This window comes from Macrobrachium rosenbergii, chromosome 12 (assembly GCF_040412425.1).
Source record: "Macrobrachium rosenbergii isolate ZJJX-2024 chromosome 12, ASM4041242v1, whole genome shotgun sequence".
NCBI lineage: Eukaryota > Metazoa > Arthropoda > Malacostraca > Decapoda > Palaemonidae > Macrobrachium > Macrobrachium rosenbergii.
Window position 1 is genome coordinate 1,941,689 of NC_089752.1, and position 25,205 is coordinate 1,966,893.

Sequence of the window (25,205 nt, forward strand, 5' to 3'; positions counted from 1 at the left end):
TAAACCTTTTAAGTACCGAACACTAAAATTTTAGGATTAATTAATATGAATTTTGATATCAGATGCCATATTTTCTGTTGACAAAAACTTGTAAATGTAAAGGAGGAACATATTTCTTTTTTTTTTCTATTTTCTTAAGAGACCTCCTGGAAGCAGATCTCTTGGCATTTCCTCGAAATGAAGTACAGTAAATTTATGCTGCATGAAAATGTAATTATAGATATCAGAAAATCACACAGCTAGTACAGTTATAATCTTATTGGGCTAAACAGATTTTCTACTTTAAATCCATTGATATTCTAACAAAAAAATATGAGTAAAATACAATTTATACAGAAAATATCCCCATGTTGTATCTGAGAGTAAAAAAAAAAAATTATTACTACTTTTCTTTCAGTGGTATGTTCGGTGTTACCAATTGGTTCTTAGCCACGTAAAATAAGTCTAATCCTTCGGGCCAGCCCTAGGAGAGCTTTTAATCAGCTCAGTGGTCTGGTAAAACTAAGGTATACCTAACTTTTGGGCATTTTTTGTCTACGGCACCCTCACAGTTTAACGAAACTGTATTTATTTATAAGTGTTTAATTATGAAACGTGATGCATCAGTGTTCGCGAGCACTAAAATCACTTCCCCTGAAGAGCATTGTCAGACCATCAAAGAGCAGGAGGGTGTTCGCGAACAAACAGTTTGCCCACCTCTGCTAGACTCACAACGACACGTTTTACTCCTTTTCATTCTATCTTATTCAATAACTGCAAATCTAATTATGAAAACGTCTTGTTACAAGTTATGATGAGATTCTTTGCACTTTCTATTGGTCTTGTTTTGTATTGAATTGAATTGAATATAGAATTTAGACCAAAGGCCAAGCACTGGGACCTATGAGGTCCTTCAGAGCTGAAACGGATATTGGCATTAAAAGGTTTGAAAGGTGTAACAGGAGGAAAACCTCGCAGTTGCACTATGAAATAATTGTTAGAAGATGGTAGAAAGTAAGATGGACCTACAGTGCACCGCATGGGGTGCACTGACGGCACTAACCCCCTACGGGAATCTTAATTTGTAATAAACAGACCAGATACCCTAAGAGATTTACTCTGGATGTCTTGGTGCGTGAACCTTAAAAACAACTTATTGCTCCCGAGGGTAAGGATTAAAAGGGAATAAATAGTCACTTCCCGCCCAGTACATTTGGTGTGTCCATCTTTTTATCTAGTTCCTTCATATATTTAAGCCTTCAGTAACGTATTCTGCATATCTTGAGAATGTTTCAAATGGAAAATGCTTGAGCTCTTGATATACTAAAACCCTCTCCACACCTGAATAACATAATGTGCCTAATATCATCAAGCAATAAACAGGCAACAGAGTTTGGGGTAAACATTTTTCACTCTGACTTCCTTTCCGTTCTTTGTGTCATCGTGCATAATTTCACGACATTTGTCTTAGGTACAATACACTGACAAAAATGTATGTCTGATGATGCACATATTCCACATTCAGTTTCTGAGATGAACAATTAGGACAATAAACGTGAGACAATGTCGGTAATCTGGGACTCGAAAAATATACATTTATTAACATTTTTGCATCACTTTCTTTACGCCATTCAACAGCAATGATTTACGCAGTGGCGTAACTAAGAAGGAAGTTGGGGGACGGTCCGGCCTGGGCGGCACTCGCTGTTTTTGTTTTAGCTCTAAGAAATAAATGATCGAAATGTTACGGCTTAAAATGTGCGTTTAAATTTCACCACTTTAGTACCTTTAGCATGGGGCGGTAATTTCAGAGTCCACCCCGGGCGCCAACTATAATAGTTATAGGGGTTGGGGGTGGGGGGGGGGTGGGGTTGTCGGTGGTGGAAGGATTAGCGAAAGTGGAATACGTCATAGTAGCAATATTTTTCTCTTCTGCTTCTTCCATTCGTTTAGTTACCATGGCTTTAGCCTTCTCCTGAAGTTTTACGATGCCTTTTTTTACGTCTTGCCAAGTTTACAAATGAATACGGCAACTTGCAAAGCGATAAAAAAATAAGTACTCTTCGTACACAGCAGAGATAAGTTCGACAAAAAGTAGATCTTGCATCTCACTCACCTTCTGCCACCCGCAATGATACGTTACCTGGTAGTCTATTTACGAATTATCAAAATTTTCAATTAAAAAGAAACAAAAATCGAGAAAAAACTATCTTGTCAAATACTACTCTTTATTTACTAAGCGCTGCGAGCAAGTGACTCTACGAGTCGTATTATATAGATATAAGATAATTACATAAAAATACTCCGGGTTGGAATTTTGCTTTGAAACACTGAGAGTGTGGCCAAATGTTGGGAGAATTTTTCTGTATGTTTAACTCATATTCCAAAATCTTAAGATATTTCGCTTCAAAACTGTGATGGGTCCCTTAAAGTTTTACTGTATTTCCAATCCTTCTTCGAATTCTAAGAGATTCCTTCCACGGTGCCAAGTGTACTTGGCCGGAAATGAAAATTCTTATTCCATCCTAATCATTACCCTTGGGAACATAATAACCTTTGATATATTATTTCCAAACCTTCTTACCGTTTCCAAGGTCTAAAGGCCTTGAAATGCCGTTAGTTGGAGGGGTCGTGTTTATCCCTTTATAATCCTTACCCTCAGTAGCTAATGCTAATCTCTATTTGAGCCTGTTCTCCTGCATTCATGGTAAATCACTTAATATTAATTAACAGAAAGTAACGAGACTTTTTCATAATTCCATTTGCAGTTATTCAGGAATGTTATTTTTTTTCTCACGTCACGTAGGCCAGAGAGAGGTCTAGAACCCTAGACCTTGGTCCAGAGTTATGTAATTTCCAAGGTTACTTCAATCCTGTTCGATCCTTCTTAAGATAGTCGCTATCTGCTCCTACAATGACCCTGAGAGCACAAACACACACACACACACACATATATATATATATATATATATATATATATATATATATAATATAATAAATAATATATATATATATATATATTATATATCTATATTCCCATATGATGAAATAAATTCACAATTGGGAAGATATAATATATATATATATATATATATATATATATATATATATATATATATATATATATATATATGATTATTTATTTCTCTCTTTTCCCAATAGAAATAATCATACGTGATATATATATATATATATATATATATATATATATATATATATATATATATATTTTCCATTGTCTCTCTCTTCCCAATAGAAATAATCACACGTGATATATATATATATATATATATATATATATATATATATATATATATATATATATATATATATATATACAGGGTGCAGCATAAGTAATGCCCTATAAGTGGAACAAAATTAAAACCTTTTGATTATCCTTTATTTTTTTAACACGAATGCATTGCCACAGGTTAACAGATTAATATAACATATTAACAAAATTAATCTAATGCTTATTCGGCTTAATAATGCGCCATAAGTAACGCCCTTTTTAATTTTATATCTTATAATGTATATTTTCTTTATTATTTTCTTCACTTAATTTGCTAAATCTTAATTTTTTCAGATATTTTATACAACCATGAGATTAACAAAGGACCAGAGAGTAAAAGCAATTCAATTGTACTATCAAAACAATAAAAATGGTGTTGAAACCGCAAGATTGTTATCAGCTGAATTTAACATCCCAAGGGTGCAAAGCCGAAATATCATTTGTATTGAACATTACTAAACCGAATAGGCATTATATTAATTTTGTTAATATATTAAATTAATCTATTAACCTGTGGCAATACATTCATGTTCGAAAAAATAAAGAATAATCAAAAAGCTTTAACTGTGTTCCACTTAAACAATGGGCGTTACTTATGCCGCACCCTGTATATATATAATATATATATATATATACATATATACAAGTTCTGCGCTAAGGTATATGCCGATTGATTCTCTTCCTAAACTGACGAATATACAAAATTTCAGATCATGTTTTCCTTTTATGCAATAAAAGTATTCACAATTCATTCTCTACATGCTTTCGTAGTTTAAAATAATCTACACAATCTTGTACAGCTTCAGAGATTTTTGTTTCAATTTTCGTCATTTTCTTATATATGAATTCGATCTCTATCTGCTCCGAGGGCAGCTTAGCTTGGAAGTGAACCCTTTAAGAGAGTTGCAACGTAGTTCAAAATCTGTGCTACTTTCAAGAAAAAAAATATATATATTGTTTAAATCATTACCCAGTGTAAAATATTAAGAAGGGTCCTTATATAAAAATAAAATTTAGCACTAATTCTTTTAGCATGTTTTTGGTCTGTAGCGCATTCAAACATCAGTTAAACTGATTGAGAACGTTTGATACGTCAGCTAATTTACCGCCGGAATATTGTCTTTACTGAACATAACGGAATATAGGATTTAGGCCCAAGGCCAAGCACTGGGACCTATGAGATCATTCAGCGTTGAAATGGAATCTGAGAGTAGGTAGATTTGAAAGGTGTAACAGGAGGAAAACCTCTCAGTTGAACTAAGAATCAATGGTTTGGAGAGGATGGAAAGTAGGTAGTAAAAGGAATGAAAGGGGTTGCAGCTAGGGGCCGAAGGGACGCTGCAAAGAGCCTTGACTAATGCCTACAGTGCACCGCGTGAGGTGCACTGAAAGCTTTACCCCCTTATGGGGTACTGTCTTTATTGACAACATGTCATGGCAACAATGCTGATAATATCAGCTGCTGATTAGCCCTCTCTGCATTTGTTTGTTTCTCTCTTCGTCTCTCTCATAATCATTCGTTTGTTATTCTTTCTCACGTCCTTTCTCTACCGTTTTTGTCTCATAAACTCATACTCTACAGGCAGCTCATCCAACAACGTTGCCATGACCGCCTAGTTTCTTCATAATCGCCACCTTAGTTTCCACTGAGATGGCTTGCTGCTTTTCACAACGGCCAATACTTTGCTTGCCATTAACCGTGATAGATGAAGGAAGGGCTAAATATTTCATGATTAAATCACAAGAATAGCATTTCCCACCACTGGCTCAGGTACAGTACAAAGGAATACGATGGTGTACAAGGGGGGCTGGAGTATGCTACACGAGTAGCATACTCCAGCTCACCATGGACACCACGAGCAGCATAGGCTGCGGCAAAAACAGGTACGCTGAGCAAAATTTGAACTCGCAGGTGGCAAAGAGGAGAACTCCGAATACGAGTTTAATTTTCGACCCCATCTGTTCGTATCTCTGAATGTTTGTAAGTAGGATGGTGACTGTATGTGATTTTTAGAGACTGAAGAGTTATAAAGAGCAAACTGACCGAAGTCCTGACAAAGTTTGGATGTGGGTCAAGCATGTGGCAAGCCATTTAAAATTGCATTACAAAAAACCACAAGTATAGCTGATGACATATCAGTAGAAACTAAAGCAGGTGCTCATCAGGGAAGCCTGAGTTTATGATTTTTATTTACTACTTATGTGAACCCAATGATTCGATTGATAAAGGAGTATGGACAGGATGGTTGGCTTGGTCACCTTCATGTATTACTTTTAATGGATGATCCTTTTATAGTTAGCACAACGAGAGAGGGAGCAATCTGGAAATTTCAACAGGTATTACACTACTACAATCAGTATGGCATGAAAATTAACAATGGAAAAAGAGACATTTCAGTGTAAATAAAAATGACATAGACAAATATACACTTGGGGACTCTTAAAAGATCTCTTAGACATAGGAATACCCAGTGCATGGAACTGTTTTGCTTCGAGACTGGTGTGGGAAGTGCAGCTACTAACATTATGCACAGGTATTTGAATTTTTTGAAAAAGTTTGGCTACAGCTAAAATTACCTTCACCAACTGATTATTATAGCAACAGAAATGCAATCATCTCCTATGGGGACATATTTACAAACATTACAGCAAATCCAGACAGACCTCGTAAAGAATGAATTAGCCAGATTACAACAAAAACTAAGAGAAAACAATGAATCAAGTCCTCGGTTAACTTACAAGCAGTTCAACCTGACCTTGTAGCACCATCTACAGATAGCCTATACTAGAACATGGATAGATTCTCAATGATTCAAGATAGAAACTGGACACTGGTCTAAAATACCTCTTGAAAGAGTCTTTGTAGCTGTGGAGATGTACAGCATGAGGATCATCTATTACTCAAGTGCCCTGCAGTGAGTAATATAAGGAGCGATTTTCCAGTCATTAAATGTTCACTAGAACATTGAATGATGGATGAAAATATTCACAACTTGTCAAAATATATATACATTTAATTAAAAAGAATATAAATGAAATGAAGTAAAAATATAAGTGCTCTTAGTTTCAGTGGCTGTATCTTGGTTTAATGGTGTATTTGCATAAATACTATATCTGTATAATACTGGTTCAAATGTGTTAGTATTTAGACTTTACCCTGCAGGAGCTGAGATGGAGTATCTTGACGAGCTGATCAATGGTGCTTCAGTTGCAACTGACGAGAAAAGAGCATAGTAGGCTTTGCCTATGAGGCACAAGCTTCTCCAAGGGCAACAGATGACTAGAGACCACCTCCCAAAGCTGAGCTTGTTGTCCCTGCCTAGCCAGGAACTGCACCATAACCTCTCTGAACTTGCTTACTCAAAGTCTGATGGGAGGGCTCTCAATGCTGCTGAACCCATGAGCATGCTCAGGTACTTTGCTTGCTACTTGGGTATGAGATCCAACTAATCCCAATTGACTGTGATCCCTAACACATGGCAAAAGGTGAGAGGGTGATCTCTGTCCTGGAGCAACTGCACCTCTGAGGATGCCGAGATGTTAATGACCTGATACATAGGGCATTTCTCTCAAATTGGCCCAAGCTGAAATCGATGAAAACACCTGAGGGGCCATCGAAAATCTGAAGCAAAATACTTTGAACTGAAACATGCAAACAAAGAAGAATAACTTTCAAGAGTTCTGATAAACGGATAATTGAAAGTACGCATCCTTCAGGTCTATCAAGAGCACGAAGTCACCTCTCCATCCAGATAAAAAGCAATAAAACAAAGCAACAAAGACACAAGTAAGCAAAAACGAATGGAAATAAGCTAACACTCATCTATAAATCCAAGTTCTCAACCACCAGTCAGCACAAAAAAGGAGCAGCACGTTTTTCCTTGACAGTGGGTGAAAGAAAAGTGAGTGTGATGGTCAGTGAGTAAGAAATACTCCCTCACCCATCCCCAATCTCCACCTGTTAACCACCAGGCTAAACGCTGAAAGATAATCCTATACAAAAGGCTATGGTATATATTCCTGTAAGAGCAAACACATCTACATACTGTACTGTATATGCAAAACATTGAAACTTAATTATCAATCAGCAGTATTCAGTGAATTCCAGATTTTCAGTCCAGGACCAAGAATACTAATCTATTCAAACTATTTCAGGACAACTTTCAAACCCTCCATCTTCCCAAGCATTAACTTCTATTTACCATACATAGAAGCCTTAAAGTATAGAATGCAAATGCTAGAAGCTACCATCATTTGAATTTGTGATTATTATAATTCCATGAGTGTATGACCACAATAAAATTGACCAAATGAAAACCTTCAAGGGGTTTGGCTGGGGATTTAAGGAATTGAACAACAACTTAGTACCAATGTTCATTTCTTTTAGTTCAGTATACCTTAAGTTCATGAAAAATATACAAGTAATTTTTCAGTTTAAGAAAATAAAGCATTTAAACTAGAACCTTAACATCCACTTAAAACATAATGGTATTGGCAATGCACAAAATCATCTTCGATTGTGAGCAAACTTCAAAAAGATAACATTAGCAGCAGAACCTAGACATTTTCCTCTCAGTAGTGAATCTGATTCTGCATGAGAGCTCAGGAGCTCAGAGAAATACTAATGCAACCATACTTAACTGGGGACTCTTGTCCCTGATAAGTTTAGCACTATTTTTTTCCCTCAAGACACAGAGTAATCTGAACATCCAGTCTTGCAATCACACTAACATAAATTATCACAGTCTCTGAACCTTTAAACATAAATTTATCACAGTCTCTGAACCTTTAAATATAAATTTATATCATAAAATTTCTTTTTTTGCGTACTTAAACCAATATTATGACAGCTATAAAGTCCTACACCAGCAAGAATATGACAGAGTATAAACACCAAAAAATTTCATCCAGATACCCTAGCTGTAGCATGTGCTGACTCCTTCCTTTCAAGGTGAGCTGTGATTCATGCATCTAATGTTCTCTGTTTTGTTCTGGCCAAATAAGTTGGAAGGTTGGGGGCTGTTTCATCATAATAGAGATACATACTTAAAATATAAATTTCATTATAAAAAAGTCTATTTTTTAAATGAATATGCCTCTATATTATGATAAGTGATTCACACATTGAAAAACAGAGGAGGGTAAGTGTATAAGGACCCAGAAATTAATCCCCCACAAGAACACAATAAATTCCATCTGGAATGAGACACTACTTACCTAATGATTAGAATCCATCTACTGGTACTGCTGCCAGTGGAGGACTAATTCATTAGGCCACAAAGGAAGCCATTCATAGCCTGATGACAGTGGGACAAAAGCCCTGTGCCAAGGTCTGCAGAGCAACAACAGTGAAAGAATGAAGGCCCTTGCCTAACACAAAACTAAGCACCTTCACACTCCCCAAAACTCAACATAAGGACCTTCATACTCCCCAAAATTCAACAAAGACCTACCTAGATAGGAAAACTAGAGTAGAACTACCCATCTTTCAGGATATGATTTCACTGATGAAACAAGGGACAAAAGAGTTTTGTGATCTTCATACTGAATTTCTACATCCAGCAAATAATGCAAGGCAAATACCGAGTTAAATCTCCATTGCTCTGCATTTACAAAATTCTTCCAAGGTTGCCAGGGTTTTCATGTCATGGAATTTGACCTTCAATAGGGATAAAGAGGAAGGGTCTAAATTGGTGTGTGCTTCCTTAACAACGTTTTTAAGAAGAAAGCCATTGTGTTCTTAGACATTGGGAAATCTGGCTTCCTGGGGCTGCAAAAAAAGTTTCTTGATGTTACATCTGAGATCCCCAGTCCTTTAACTTTACAGGAGACTTGGACTCTCTACCTGAAAGGAGTGTATAGCTCCCTTTCCTTGTTAGGAGATATTCAAACTACTGTGCCCTAACACTGAAGCTAGTATGGATGATACCTCTTGATTGCTGGGACTGACAAACCTTTGGCATAGTGGTGTAAATCAAGAATTAAATCAGATTATTTATAGAGGTACAGGTACAGAAAATCACTCTGGAATGGCACCAGCCTTTATTAACCGATCGTTGCCTCTGGAATGGGTGTTTGTTGAATGACCCCTGGAATTAATGATGGCCTTTCTGCATTTCTTCATAAAGCTTTGTGCTCTCAGGGAACAGTCAAGTCACCATATGGTCAGCTCCTGCAACCTGGTTGTTTGAGTAAATACTTTCTTAAAGGAAGGAGCCTCAGTTGATCCACCAATAGAGGAAGAAGATGGGGAGCCACTCTCTGCATGGCCACCAAGGAGTTACCAAAGTCATGCAAGAACCCACACCTTGAAGAAATTTTTCTAGAACCCTTTAGATTAAGCTAGAGGACCCTGTATTGGCGAGCAGTATATCAGCAGATGGTTGCTGAATTTTGTGGTGAACAGATCGAGAAGGGGCGTACCCTACAACCTCCTAAGGTTCTTGCAGACTTGAGGATGTAGCCCACCCCAAAGACAGCACTTGATCCTGTCTGCTAAGCTGGTCTGCCTCAATATTCATCCTCCCCAGCACAAACTGTGAAGGAGAGAGACTCCCCTTTCCCTCTCCTAGGTAAGTAACTTACTTGTAATGAGGAAAAAGGACTGATTTCATGCCTCCTTGGTTTCCAAAGTAAGCTAACGATGTGGTGTTGTCCAAGAATAATGCCACCTTCCCACCCTCACGTAAAACATGAGGGGCAGGACTCAGACCGAAACACATCACCCAAAACTTGAAACCATTCCTTGGAAGATGAAGTGAAGATATTTCCTTAAGCTGGGATGAATCTGTGTATGGAGGTATGGATCCATCATATCTACCAATATCATCCAATCTCCCTTCTGTGTGACTGCAAGAACCAAGCTCAATAATGAAAAGGTTCAACCTGGAGACATCCAAGACCAGTCTCCATCCTCCCAAGGCATATGGTACAACAAACAATTGCAAACCCTCTCCTTGTTGTACAGATAAGAGGGGAATTCTACCAGAGCAGCCACTATGACACAAGGAAGTTCATAACTTTCCCTCAATACCTTCACTACATAGGGATCTGCCTCCAGATTCTGCCAAACCATATAAAAGATGGTTGGTCTCCCTCCTACAGGGCCTGAGAGCTCATATTCTAGCTTCTTAACAATAGATGGATTTTTTTCAGGACATTAAACATACTAATTGGAGGCCTGAAAAGCTTGGTTTGAGAGAATGGAAGCCTTACTTCCTGGGCCTTGGGCCAAGAATTGAGGAGGGTGCTCAACAAGATGCTGATGCTTAAACATCTGAGAATGACGTAGCAAGGACATGGTTTCTGATTTCTCTGTTTCTTGCAAGATAACACTTAAAGCTGAAGAATCCAATAGAGATGATAAAGGATGTGCAAAGATACTGGACTTCTAACTGCAAAAACCAGACAGGTAAGGAAATAGCAGAGCTGATCCTGCGCTTAACTATGGAACTGGTAAAAGACTGAACAGAATCTCGAAGAGTGCCAGATACTGCCTTGCCTGTACACTCCAAAAAGTCTATGAGGTTACTAAAGTGTTGCTTCTCCAGAAGAAGCCAAAGCTATTTCCCTGGTAACCTCATCATTAGCAAAAATTCCCATCTCAGTAAATAACATGATTTCCATTACACAGAATGGCACCACACAAATTTCAATCATGCACTCAATCCATTACACAGAAAATTGGCCTGGCATTAAATTCCAACTCCACAGACATTAAAACCACATTTCCAGAAAAGATTACCTTCTTCTTACTGTGATTAAGAAGAGAAAAAAAATTTGAATCCTTAAGAGGACAGGGAGACGGACAGGGAGACAGATCTGGTAACTGTTTTGTCTCATATGATAAGGCTCCCCTTCTCCTCACAACAACTGAAAAATAGTGAGGAAGACCTAGAAGACACTTTCTTCAGTAGCAATTTTCCAGCAAAGTCTAACCTATTAAGTGCCAACCTGACTAGCTTAGAAGATGGTAGGAGTTCAGCCTTTGCTCCAACCTGGCCACCCAAAGTGACCTGGAGTCCTGGATTACCAGAGCCTTGAAGAAATCAGGAAGCTCAGCTACACAGGGACAAAGAAGTTTCTGAAGAGCAGTAGTAAGTAACCTGCTCTTCTTCTCCCTCACAGTCCAACTTGCAAACCTGAGGATCCTCTGCAGATGACACCAGAGACACAGGAGCATCGCCAGTGGAACCCCCAGCACCTTGTGATATGACCTTTCAAATCTTCAAAAAAGTGACAAACTTCAAAATAAAAACTTGCTCCAAAGAAGGAAAAGAACTGACTTCATCATGTGCCACAACTTCTGGTACTGTGCCATTACTGGCACAAGAAGCTGAGGGCTCTCACTTAAAGGCGCACTCCTGAGCAGAAGAATCAGCAGTAGGCGGCAACGGCAAAATTACCTCAGTAGATGATGATGAAAAACCCCATTGCAAACCCAAATTCTGTGCTACCGGGATCAAATCCCCTCAGGACAAATGATTGTATAACCTCTTTGGTAAAGTAGCCAAAAGCTGACTTACAAACAGAGCAATAAAACAAAACAGCACTTGTAAAACTGTGAATCGAAAGCTACCTTGAAGCAAAGAAATATTCTCTGATTCATTTCTGAGAAACTGATACCGAAAAACCAAACCCAGAGGCTGGAAAAAAGAGATATACAGGCAGTCCTTGGTTTACGATGGGGGTTCCATTTTTCCACCGTCAGAACAGAATCGGGTAAAATCGTCAGAAACTGAAAATCGTTGTAAACTTAACAATCGCTGAAAATCGCCAAAAATCTTAAGAAGACCTTTTTACTTTTAATGCTTTGGGTGTATTGAAAACAATGTAAACTGCATTTTCATTGAGTTTTTCATAAAAAAACTCCAAATTTTATATTCTGCCATTTTGGAGCCATATTTTTCTGTCGGATCGGAAGGCATTTGACGACGCTGTAACGCCAGAACATGCGCGCTGACACCGAAATAATTTCTGATGAATATATTTGAAAAGCGCCAGAACTTGAACGCCATAAGCTCGGATCCGCTGTAAACTGGGGACTGCCTTTAGTTGACATCTGATGTCAAGGGACAAGGGACATTTGTTCAGAAAAGCAACAGAAACAGTGGCAGAAGAACAGACATGTATGAAAGCCCACAAAATTAATGAAAAGGTTGAAAGCACTAAATTCCATTCAGCTTTCTTCAGAAACCCTGATTACCTTATACAGCACTAAAATTGATACTTACTCACTTTGCTACACTTGGCTTTTCTCCCCATGTATACTCTTTTCCCTACACCAGTATATTATTAGCAATATTAGAATCTAGGATAAATCATAAGGATCTGGATATCCATAACATTTGTTCCTGTATGACCAGGTTTCAATAAATAGTAGCCATTGCTTAAGAGGCTAAAGTATGTGTAGGAGTCATTATTTTGCAGGTAAGCCTCTGGATTCAAGCCCTGCTGTTTTGCCTCCTGTAACTGGGACCTGTAAAATTGAAAATAATCCCCTATAGAAAGTATATTCCATTGCTGTATCAAAATAAACAACATTGTGGAGTCTATTTAATATATGACAAATCTGAAGTTAATGCAGTATTATAGTGCAACTTAGCAGTCTTTTGTATTCTGCAGTGCAACTTTCTTGCCCAGACAAAGGAAGCTATGCATGGCACAGAACTTCAAAATGGGTTAACTCCCATAATTCCATGAATACTAATAATGGTTAACTTTGTCATTGACAAATCATAAATAAGAAGGTACCTGAATCCTGGGGATGTAGAGCTCCAATAGGTAATAGCACCTGCTGCATCAGTTGGGCCATCAATACCATCTGTGCCACCAGAAAGAAACACGATTTCTCCAGTAAATGTGGACTCTTCCATTGCCTGCAATGAAGTCAGAATACTGAATAGTATATCATTCATTTACTTTATTAATATTTAACAAAGAAATTAATTCCATTTTAATTACCTAATCATCCATTACATTCAACTATCTTTCACTGACCATTCAACACAGCAGTTCCTCAGAAAAACATATCAAGCTTTTCAAGTATAGCAATTTGTACTTTCCAAAGTATACGAACCAGAGTCTTTTGTGTAGGAGTGTACTTCAGCATGAGCTGGTAGGCAGCTGTTGAACTAATGGTTAAAGGGTGTACGACCCCTCAATCACCTATCATCTCCATGCACTTGTTCCTTTGGCCTCAGGGACAAGTAGGATGGTTGAGGTGGGAACTGCAATTAAAAGCTCCGGTTTGTATACCAATAAAAAATAGCAAATTTTAAAAGTACGTAATTTGTATTTTGACTAATGTACAACCCTGAAGTTCTTTACTTATGCATTTAGCTTGTGAATGAGAGCTGGAACAGCCATTCAAACTTAAACTTACCAACATGGTAGTAAACTACCGACAGGCAAGGGGAAGTCCTGCCCACCTGTCAGTCTGCACTCCACTTTGCCTTCCAGCCCAGGTGCCAAATTGAGGGGTGGCTGATGCAGTCAAACCTCAGGTTTGTATGTTAGGAAAAATGCAAATCACCTTTAAAATTTACTATATTCATTCCTACACAAATACATTTTTTCTATATGAGATTTACCCATAGGTGGGAGGAATTTGTACTCTCTGAACCAACTGGTAGGTTCGCCCAACTTGGGGTGGTACCTGTCTGGTCCGTTTAGGAGCAGTGGAAGGAACCCCATACTTCTAGCATGCTGCACATATAGGATGCAGTAGACGCTTGACTTGCTGACCATTCAGTGAAGGATTTGTACACTGTCCCAGGGAAGAGAGGGCCAACTGAACATAGAAGTTCAACAGCACCAATCCTCCGTGCCAACACTGACTCAGTGCTAAAATTTTGCCAGGGACTCAAGAAAACACTGTACCCCGATCTCCCATTCCCTAAAATGTCTCAAGAAGTTGTCGTGAAGAGCATACTCACCCGCCAAATCATGGGTGAGGACTATCCATGATCATGCTAAATCCTTCCTAGAAGAAGAAACTTCTAAAGGAAAGAAAGGAAGGATGGGTGACAACACCACACAGGCCCTGTCACTTTCCTGGACCCCTGCAAGCAAAGGATCCAGTACCATTAGTATGGATGCCCTGGCTAGCCTAGATGGCCTGATTAGCTAGGCCAGACCGGCACCCCAGGGTTCCAGAGAACCCCAAGTAGTGGTTGCACCTGTGCATGGAGCATGGGTAGTGGCAGGGGGTACTGAACCTGTTACCTGAGAGCTTTGACCGGACTGGTCAACCTGGGTAGCGGCTGAACCCATGCACAGAGCACAGGTTGAAGCAGGGAGTCCTGGGCCAATGGTCCAAGATCCTTGACCAGACCAGAACCCTGGGGACCAGATGAACCCGGGGTAAGGGTTGTACCCATGCGCAAAACCATGAATGCAGTGTTGCCATAGCATGAGCCAAATCAGTCCTCTTCCTCAGAAAAGGATTGAATGAAGGAAACCTATCAAGACATCCTGCAGGGAGAGCTAGGCATAATAGTCTTCTTCTTCCTCCACTCAAAAGTATTGAAAGAGGAAGGTAAGATGAGACAGAAAGCTTCTCAATACCCATTACTACTGAGCAACCTCATCCAAAGATCAGACTCATTAATTGTGCCTTAGCCTCACGAGTGAGTTGTGCTAGCCCTTCTCTAATGGCCCCAAAGAGCCAAAGACAGAAGGGGCAAAGTGCTACCCTGCTATGAAGAATCAGACAAAAATGGAGAGGAAGGCATAAGCCTCTAAAATATCCCTTGGGTGTTGGAGAAACGTCCTCCATTGCAACCTATGGTGCAGCACAAATCAGCTTTACTCTGGTAACTTCTGTCTTATCAGTTACAGAGAGATCATGGGCTGGGACTCCCTATAACTCAGTCTCTCCGCAATGTCTTGGTGTAGGGACTCTGTCCCTATCACCAAGCTCTGATGACTGAGCTTGTCTGCTACCCCATTCCAATACCCTGGAATGTTCCTGGCTGGCAGCTCCACCGAGAGTGCTACTACCCACCTGTGTACCTGCACCATCAACCTGTGTGGCTGGAAGGAAACCAGTCCCCCTTGCTTGTTAACGTATGCTACCGTACTACATAGTGTTGTTGCTCATCAACACAACGGAGTGCCCCACTACTAAGGGACGAAACTTGCCGGGCTAAAAAATCCGCCTTAAGTTTCAGGACACTGATATGAAAGTATCTGTCATTCTGGTTCCCCACACCTGTGAAGAACATTTTTCAGGTGTGCCCTCTATCCCTAGCAGATGTGTGTCTGAAAAACGAGCAAATTGGGAGGGAGAGTGCCTAATGCTACCCCTAAAGAGAGGTTCCTGTCATCTAGCAACCAAGCTAGCTCTTTCCTCACTTCTCTCGACAGAGGAAGATGAGAGAGAGGCAGGTCTCTCGCCAGAGACCCATCCACCTTCATCCCCCATTAAAGGGAGCGGAGGTAAAGCCGCCCGAGGGCCTGAATCTACAATGGTGACAGGTGAAGCAGAATGACATGACACTGCTGAGCGGGTTGTTATTGCCAAGGTAGGAACTTCTGTGCTGCCTCTCTGAACCTGCCAATATGAGAATCCAAAGGGAGGACCCTCGTTGCTGCCGTGTCTTTCAGCATGTTTAGATACTCTACTCTCTGCTTGCATGTGAGACCTGACTTCTTGATGTTGATAACTACAGTATACCCAAGGCATGACAAAAACTTGAGAAGTTGATCTCTGTCCTAATGATTGTAGCAACGAACTTGCTACGATCAGCCAATCGCATCAGTACTTCCGAGCTTGAGAAGATATAAAAAAAATGGACACTCGAGTGAACCCTTGGGAGAGTGGTTACAAGTCAGAAACAAACACCTTGAACTAGTACACCGTATCATTCTAATGATCTCCCCAGTAGGCCTCTCTAACTCTGTAAGAGAGAAACACTCACCAGAGCCCTTGGTGATCTCTTAATCATTAGGCATACATCCAGTCCAGTCAGTGGACTGGAACAGGAACATAGGACTCTGTGTCACAGGCCGGAATGGGAATGAGAGTGTTCCCGATCCCAAGCCCTGAACCTGTCTATCTCCTGTCTCCCGGAAAAAATTTCTGAAGGGGTGGTAACAAGTGAGAGATCGCGAACACCCTCGCCCCGCCTGCCAAGGGCCAAAGGGAAGCTGCAGAGCCTAAAGTAATGCCTACAGCGCACCGCATGAGGTACACTGATGGCACTTTCCCCCCAACTACGGGGATCAGCACTACCAAGGAGACTGTCATGTACGTCTTGTTTGTAAGTGCAGGATATGTTATGTAACGCTGCAGTTCAGGATACTATTTCTTATGTAACTAACATAGTGAAATTCTTGTATAGTGAACGTGTTCAGTTCATAGGTTTGCCCAGCAATGCAACGTATAAGTATTGCAATGTTATTCTAAAGTTTAGGACTGAAAATCCTGTATGAGCTACCTCACAGACCATGATTCTGTAAGTTCTACATCAGTGGTTCTTAACCTTTTTATTACCATGCCCCCTCTAAGAGTTGGTTCTTCCCTCTACGGCCCCCTTGCATCTATGAATAAAATTCCCTCCCAGATTCAAAGGAAAATAAAGAAGAAAAAAAGAGAAAGAGAAGGGGTTTCAAGGGATAGGGAGGGAGGTAAATACTGTAATTACAAAACAGGGTACGCCCCACGAGTCTAACTAGAGTGGCAGGCTATAGGAAACAAACATTATAAGGCGATATGTTTGCATTTTTCATAAACTTCTGAATATTAGTTCCTCACGCTTGTTGAGAGAAAAACGAATATAATTAGAAAATTTTTAATTTTTCCCTAGGGCTCACGCCTCCCCTGGAAATTGCTGATGTCCCCCTAGCGGGCCGTGTCCCCCCGATTAGGAACCACTGTTCTACATCATGTAGTAAGATACGATTCCTTATTGTATGCTTAGCTTTGATGCTCATATATTTTGTATTGTATCATTTATATGCTTGTATACTTTGTACTTCTCTCCTTCTTGTCTCTCACTACAATGTACTCCAACCAATAAACAGCAGCAGAAGATTACATTTGTATCATCCTACATCCAGGATATTCGATGAAGAGAATGGAATAGACACTAACAACCAATCATCTCCTCCCACAGGTAAAACTAGCAACAATTGCAAGGCAATGACATATAACTGTCATAAACATAATAGGCTGAACTGGCTCAACCACAGGTTTTCCTGGAGAAATGTGATATGACAAGCTGGAAGCAGTCCTCATGTCCAGCCGGGTTGGGAAGTGGTACTAAACACGCTCAGTGAAGCCCATGACAGCCTGGCCAGAAGCTAGATGATCACCTCTAGGTGCTTGAGAGCTACTATCCCCTACAGACTAGGAAGGGCACTTGTTTGAAGTCCTATAGAACTTCATAGGCATTCTATGGACAATGACTGCTTACCTGGAACATCAGAACTGGGCCTTACCTGAGCAGACACCAGCCTGAGCACCCGAATCATCATCTGAGCAAAGAAAGTGGTTGGTATCCTTCCTACTGTGAGTAGACCCCAGACAGAGAGAGAAGTACTCGCAGAAGGCAAGGGATAGGTACAGAAGGAGCAGGAATGTAGGAAATGGTTAGATTTGCCAATATCACCATGGTGTGCTTCCCCCCAATAAAGCCCGCAAATGCTTCCCATCCCTTCCTCCAATTTTCTACCATACTTCTCCCAAAGAAAGGAAAACCAACCAGCACACTCCTTGCAGAGAGAAATATAGGTGCATCATCTCCCCCTGCAAAAGGAACAATAATTATAAGGGGTAATAAAGAAGGGGGACATGAAGCACCCACAAGGCTGCCTGTGTTCCTTGCATCATCTTGTCTTTTCTCTATAACCATACAGAAAAAAACCCAAAAAAACACAATGAACACAAAATAAGCACAAATACTCATCCTAAACAAACAGTTCTACAACAGTAGAGAGAGTGTACGTACTGAATGTCCACTCCGCAAGACAGCCACAGACCTTGTTACAAAGTTCAAATGACCATCTCCCAGCTCATGCTGAAGGATGCTTCAATGTAAGGGCAATGGTTTGTATTTCCATAGGTACAAATCAAATAAAATTCCAAGAAATTTAATCAAATATAATACTGTGCTGTACATTTAGCTGACATTAGACACATGAGGTCCCCTGAACAGTTATTAAACGTCAAGAGTCCTTATGAGAAGTGTTTGAGAGTAATTTTTAATTTGTTAGAACTAACAAGAAGAGTATCTCATGCCTTTACCAATTTGAAAACTGAATAAAAAAGATGAAAACAAAGGGTAGATATAGATTGGATCTAAACCTAAGGGAAGCAACTGATCCACTTCCTAAAAGTCATAGGTTAAAGGACTCAGAGAAAGCCAAAACAAAATTTTACAGCTTGGAGGTGAAAGGAAAGTGTTACTTAACGCTCCAAGTCCCATGATCTCTCTACAACACGCAAAGAATATCTGTATTGGCCACTGGAATCTACCTAAAAACTGGGTTCCCTTCTAACCTGAAAAAATGGAGTTGACATGTCTTCTCTCCAGAACATTTTCAGGGTAATAAAGACTGGAATGATGATGTAGTACAGTACAAACTTTTGTATGCAAAACCTCATATAACAATCTATGAGAAAGAAGCCATTCAACTGATGAGGCCAGAGAGTATTGTCTTCAACATACAGACCTTTAGTAAATAATGAAAGGTGTTCATATCAAATTAGTTCCATACTTAAGGAACCAAGAGTTTGGTCAGTTTGCAGGCTGATAGCATCAAACAGATCTTGTGGTTCCAAATGTAAAAAGCATACTTCCCTGCCCATACTGCCTATCTTGAAGAGTGCATGGGCTCCCATCCAAAGAGCATACACTTTCATCATTCCCATCCATGACCTTATCCTAAATGCCTGAGTGGCTACTGACAACAATGTCATTCACAAACTTCATGTGTCCTACATTGATTTCCCCATAAACTGCTCAATAAACAAATATCCAAGCACATCTTGCAGATGGTCTCCTTACTTAAATTACATGAATGAAACAAAAACTCTTGAAAATTTACTCCCATTGCTAAAGTGAATTCACCATATTAACATTGTCCAATGAAGAATTAAAGTTGGAAGAATTTGAAATAAAGAAGCATTACTACTATCCATCACTCGCTGAGCCATCCAACCAATGAATGGCCAGAATTCAAGTATGACAAAGGGCTATTCCACATTCATTCATCCATAGTAAATACCAGGCACTCATTTATAAATCTCAAACAAATGTATCCTATTGTCAATGAAATAACATACGGTTAGAACATACAACTAAATACCTCACTCCACCATTTGTAAATGTATATACTGTATTGTAAGAATCACCACTTACCTTTTCCATATGAATACTGTATGACAGCACCATCTCTTGGTTTCTTCCTCCGAGTCCTGTTCCTCTGACATGAACAGTCGTTTCACCACCAAAGATCAAACAAACAGGACATTTATCTTCGGACACTTTTTCCAGTAAATCTGTAACTCTAACTCTCTCTTTACTACCAATGCACAAGTCAGTAAATAGTGTTTCTCTCAACATGTCAGTATCACCACTGCCACACAAAATATTTGTTACTACTGCTGCAAGCTCTGACATTTTTTCACCAACGTCAGCAGCTTCACCCTGAAGGCATGATGAAAGAATCATCGAGCAGTCCGTGTCTCTGGCTTCTTGCAAAAATGAAGTAGCAACAGCGGTTAGTGCAGCCTCATTACTACCAACCAGAACATTTGTAACATGAGGAAAGTCTTGACTGCAAGCAGTGGCATTCTCCAAACTAGCTTTTGTGTGATTGGGGACTGACACACTGTACTTGCTGAGAATATTCAAAGCAGCTCCAACTGGGTCTTTATTAACAACGGTTGGTCCACTTGCTATCATATCAAGTGGGTTGTTAATAACATCAGACAAAATCAGAGATACAGTCTGCGCTTTTGTCAGTGCTGCTAGTTTCCCACCCTTTGTGGCAGATAATGCTTTTCTAACAGTGTTCAGTTCAGTTATGTCAGCTCCTGCTCTGCTGAGTGACTTCACAATTTCTTGTTTTTCTGCAAGTGTTGTTGGTGCCAGGGGATATGGCAATAAAGCTGCATCACCTGGATATGAGAACAATCAGCAGGTCTTTCTCACTGAGGTTTTGCACCAAAGAACAAATTTTTCTGGCTGATGTAAAGGCACTTTCATCTGGAATATTGTTTTTAGCACCTTCCAAAATTTCAACGACTGAGTCGCTGGTTGGTAATAAATGAGATCTGTCTGAAAAGGTACTTTGTATCCCAAAAGGCACGCTTAAGATTCCTCCCTTTAAATGTGAGGATGAATCTGAACTTTTCAGTAAATCCTCCAGTGGTCGAATCATTCCTATCACAGCTTTGCCAAATCCCACAATGTACACATTGTGATGAAGCTCGTGTTTTTTGTTGTTAACCACTAAAGTTTCATTTTCTCTCCTCACAAACTTTTTTATGATCTCCCAAGGTTGCACAGAATTTATACCTTCAGAAAATGCTGTTCTTATTCTTGCAAAACTCTCACACAAGTTAGTCCCCAAAAGTTTAGCAGCCATGGTCACTTCACTAACTGTTACAAAGAAAAAAAATAGTTTAAATTAGAAAAATTTCTTTAATAAAGGGAGAACACTATGTTTTACTCTCTTTTCACAATATTACAAATTGAAAAACCATCATGTAAGACACACCCATCATGCAAAGAATGTGCAAAAGTCCCTACCTTTATTTTAAAGCACTGACTATTTGATTAAGAAAAGATACACTGCCATACGTACAACCTTGTACGGTAAAAATATTTGACTAACACACAGCGTAGCAGGTCATTCTCGGAAAATATTTTCACAGGCTATATATTTTCATAATAAAATTGATCTTTTGGATACTTACCTACTGTTATAGATAGCTTATATCTCCTCACCTATTGGCACAGAGATATAAGCCACCTTTAACCATAAGTAAAATAAAAAATATAAATAAAAAATGTTCTTACCCTTATCAATCATTATAGACCCCTCTAAGGTGCTCAGTACAAATATTTAAGTTAATGAAGTACAACTGATAATAGTTAAGAAAAGCTATCCAATTCGACTATTGAACAAACTTACTTCAGCATCATATGGAATTGCTATCAAAATACCACTTTATCATTCTGGAGCACATGTTATTCCTTCCTAACTTATACATAAACAGCATGAATTAAGATTAACATGACCCTCCACTTGGTTCCATAAGTAGGTTCATAAATTATATGAGTCATGTTTTATCTTTCCTAGCTTTTAGGGCCTCTCTGATCCCTGTACTCACCACTGCCCGATTTTCCTTCTTTACATCTGATGGTTTATTTCTCCTTGTGATTCTTAATAACATGCAAGAACCATGGCATATTTTTTCAAATTCTCTCTCTCATCTTGACCAAATTTTCTACTACTGTGATGCTGCTCAGTCATTTCTGTTTTCCCCTACCCAAAAACACTGGTCTCCCATTATTGTCCCTCCAAACTTGTCAGCTGTACTGGTATGGAAAACATAATGGTCCAAAACACATAAAGCACAAAATGAGCATGTGGCAAAAATCTCACATGCTTGGCAACAACATAATGAAAACTGATAACTGTTTAACCCATGGTTGCCAATGATTTCATTTCCATAACATTTATTCTTTCTATTTCATCATTTGCAACAACTTTCCTTGTACTACTGTTTATGCCTTCCATTGGAAATGTGCAGTTACCAAGACATTGGTATGGTGCAGACATCTGAACTTCCCTTCATTTGCATATGGTAGTATATTTATCACAGAGCATACTTCAGTGTGCTGTATTTAGGCTAAGTGCCCCCATTGGTCTAACTTTTTCGTACTTATGATAGATCAACCTGAAATGGCTTTTACCATAAAATTACATTTCTGGATGAGAATCAAGTGAACCTGTGTCTTTCAGTACTAAGCAAATTGTAATGTACTACATGGAAATGGCTGTAGTCAGTGCTTTATAATTAACGTCGCTGAATACAGGAATGCATCCTAACCTAACCTAACCCAGTATGCCAAGTCTTACCACATTGATTGCATGCACACAAGCTGAACTCTCCATAATACATGTAACATGGCAACACAGCTTAAATAACAAAAGAAAAGCTATAATTTCTGCATCCTAAAAAACAGACTATCTTAGTAATGGTGCATTTGCAAGGACTTCCGCTGAGAAGAAACATTTCTTAGAAGTGACCGAAATACTTTATAATATATTTGACCTGCACCTTATTACAGGTTTAACCTAAAATTAGCATTAAGGCTATCACCTACCTATTTCCTTCACACTAATGTTAAACAACTCCGTCAGGGTGGCGCCAGGGAGTACAGGCAGTCCCGGTTATCAGCGATCCAGTTTTATGGCGATCCAGTTTCACAGCGCTTGTCTAGCGATGAAAACTGGCAATTTTTGGCACTGAAAATCGCCTTTTTCCGCTTATTGCCGCTGATAATCGGGTATTAGCGCCGACATATACCTAACACAGGTGCCGATACCCAGTTATCTGCGCCGATAAGCATCAGCGATTTTCGCTTATTGTCATGCTGTCAGAACGGAACCCCTGCCGATAACGGGGAACTGCCTGTATTAGGGGTAAAAAGCCCAACTGCCACAGGTTCAAAAAATTTTATGGATAGTTCATTTCAAATTAAAGTTGATTACAAAATCTGAGAGATGGTCATAAGAAAGGTTAGGCTTAATGGAAGAATGTTAAAGCATAAACAAAGAGATGGTATACATCACGTAACTGTACATCTGTCATAGATTTTAGTGAGATTTCCGTATGAGGTATGCCTATTAAGAAGACCTAAGAGCACAGCATAAAACTCTTATTAAGAAGGCCTAAGAACACAGCATAAAACTCTTATTACAAAGACCTAAGAGCACAGCATAAAACTCTTATTACAGCACCTAAGAAGACCTTGTTAAGAAGACACAGCACAAAAACTTTACTAAAAAGACCTAAGAGGACGGCAGGCATAAAACCTTGTTAGGAAGACTCCAAGATACAGTATAAAAACTATTATTACATCCCAAGAGCAGAGCATAAAAGTCTTACTAGAAGACTCCAAGCAAACACAGCATAAAAACTCTATTAAGAAGACCTAAGAGGAAACAGCATAAAACTCTATTAAGAAGACCTGTAAAGGCACAGCATAAACCCCTATTCCTAAGAAGACCTAAGAGCATGTGCTGGCTAAACTCTTATTACAAGACCTAAGAGCACAGCACAAAAACTCTTATTACAAAGACCTATGAGCACAGCATAAACTCTTATTAAGAAGACCTAAAGGCAGCATAAAACTCTGTATTAAGAAGACTCTAAGAGAACAGCATGAACTTTATTAAGAAGACCTAAGAGCAGAGCATAAAAGTCTACTTGTAAAGACTAAGAACACAGCAGGAACACTCTTATTAAGAAGGCACAGCATAAAACTCTTATTAAGAAGACCTAAGAGCACAGCATAAAACTCTTATTAAGAAGACCTAAGAGCAGAGCATAAAAGTCTTACTTAGAAGACCTAAGAACACAGCATAACACTCTTATTAAGAAGACCCAAGAACATAGCATAAAACTCTTATTAAGAAGACCTAAGAGCAGAGCATAAAACTCTTACTAAGAAGACCTAAGAGTACAGCATAAAAACTCTAATTCAAAGTTAAGGTAACAGAGTAAAATAACCCTAATATTGCAATCCCAACTAACAAACCCAACCTCAAACATTGGGATTAAAGCGCTGTTATCACACAGGGCCTAAGTTAGTGTAAATTTTAATATTTTCTGATTCTGAACAATTGACCAAATTTCAATATTTTATAACTGAAAAAAATTAAAAAACTCAAATTTTTTCTGATAAAATTTACCATATTTTAATATTTTATATAATTCTATAAAATTTTTACTAATTTTAGACGTAAATTAAGCAAATTAACAAAAACTTCAAAAGTTGTTAGTCAAGTGATATCATACGGCAGTCCCAACCAAAAACCAAACCTTTAACAGCCCAAATGGGGCCTACCTGTACAGAAACAGCCTGGGCCTACTTCATCAAATTTGGGGCTAATAGACTAGCTACACAAGGTTATAGGTTTTTCATACCTGCTCCAATATGTTAAATCAACCTCGTAATTTTAAATAAAATAACTCAAACGGCCGGAATGAGGATGACTGAGAGGAAATGTTGTACAGGTAAACGTGGGTCGAGGACACCAATGTTTGTAAACAAAAAACGCGAAGCTGCCAGACGTAAAAGTTCTGTCCCAAAATGGAAAAAGTTAAAAAAAAAAAAATAATTTGCCTCCTAGGCCTCTCCAACGCTTTCCTTCTGCATACTAACCATTTCTACAAAAAAAAAGTAATTTTTAAGAATATCTTTTTAACAGATCTGATGGATACCCGTCACTATTCTTTCTTTTATTGAAAGTAAACTACTGTACATTGTGGGCAGAGGGGTATGATAATTGTAAAGGTAAGGTCTATAGAAGACACTACTATTTTTTTTATAGGTAGGTAACAACATGCAGCAGTGCTAGAACAGGAGAGAGTTAAGGATTGATAAAGCTATTTTCCATATTTAGATAATTTATAACAAGAAACAGGTATTATTTTATAAGTTGCCAATACGATATGGAATTGTAACCTAAATTTTTAAAAAGAACCTTTCATTCTCGATATTTTGAACCCCATAAACACTATGCGCAAATGATAAATATAAAATTAATCGAATCACGACTTATACCAATAGCCAATACGGCAAAATTGTAACCCAGTAAATGCCCCTAGGTTACGTTACGTTGGTATTTTTAGGTTCTTACATACCCTACCATTTCTAAGGCATTTTTGCATGATAAACCCAAAATG

General features: G+C 38.9%; 1 protein-coding gene across 1 annotated transcript; it reads right to left on the reverse strand.

Annotated features, from left to right (window-relative positions):
* Positions 1-12,444: 12,444 nt before the first annotated feature.
* On the reverse strand, positions 12,445-24,563 carry LOC136844319 (glycerate kinase-like). Its single transcript, XM_067113295.1, is given in 5 exon segments — positions 12,445-12,749; positions 13,025-13,149; positions 19,639-20,401; positions 20,403-20,883; positions 24,444-24,563. Coding segments are annotated over 4 exon segments (1,530 nt in total). The 5' UTR covers positions 20,870-20,883; positions 24,444-24,563; the 3' UTR covers positions 12,445-12,574.
* Between the last annotated feature and the right edge of the window lie 642 nt (positions 24,564-25,205).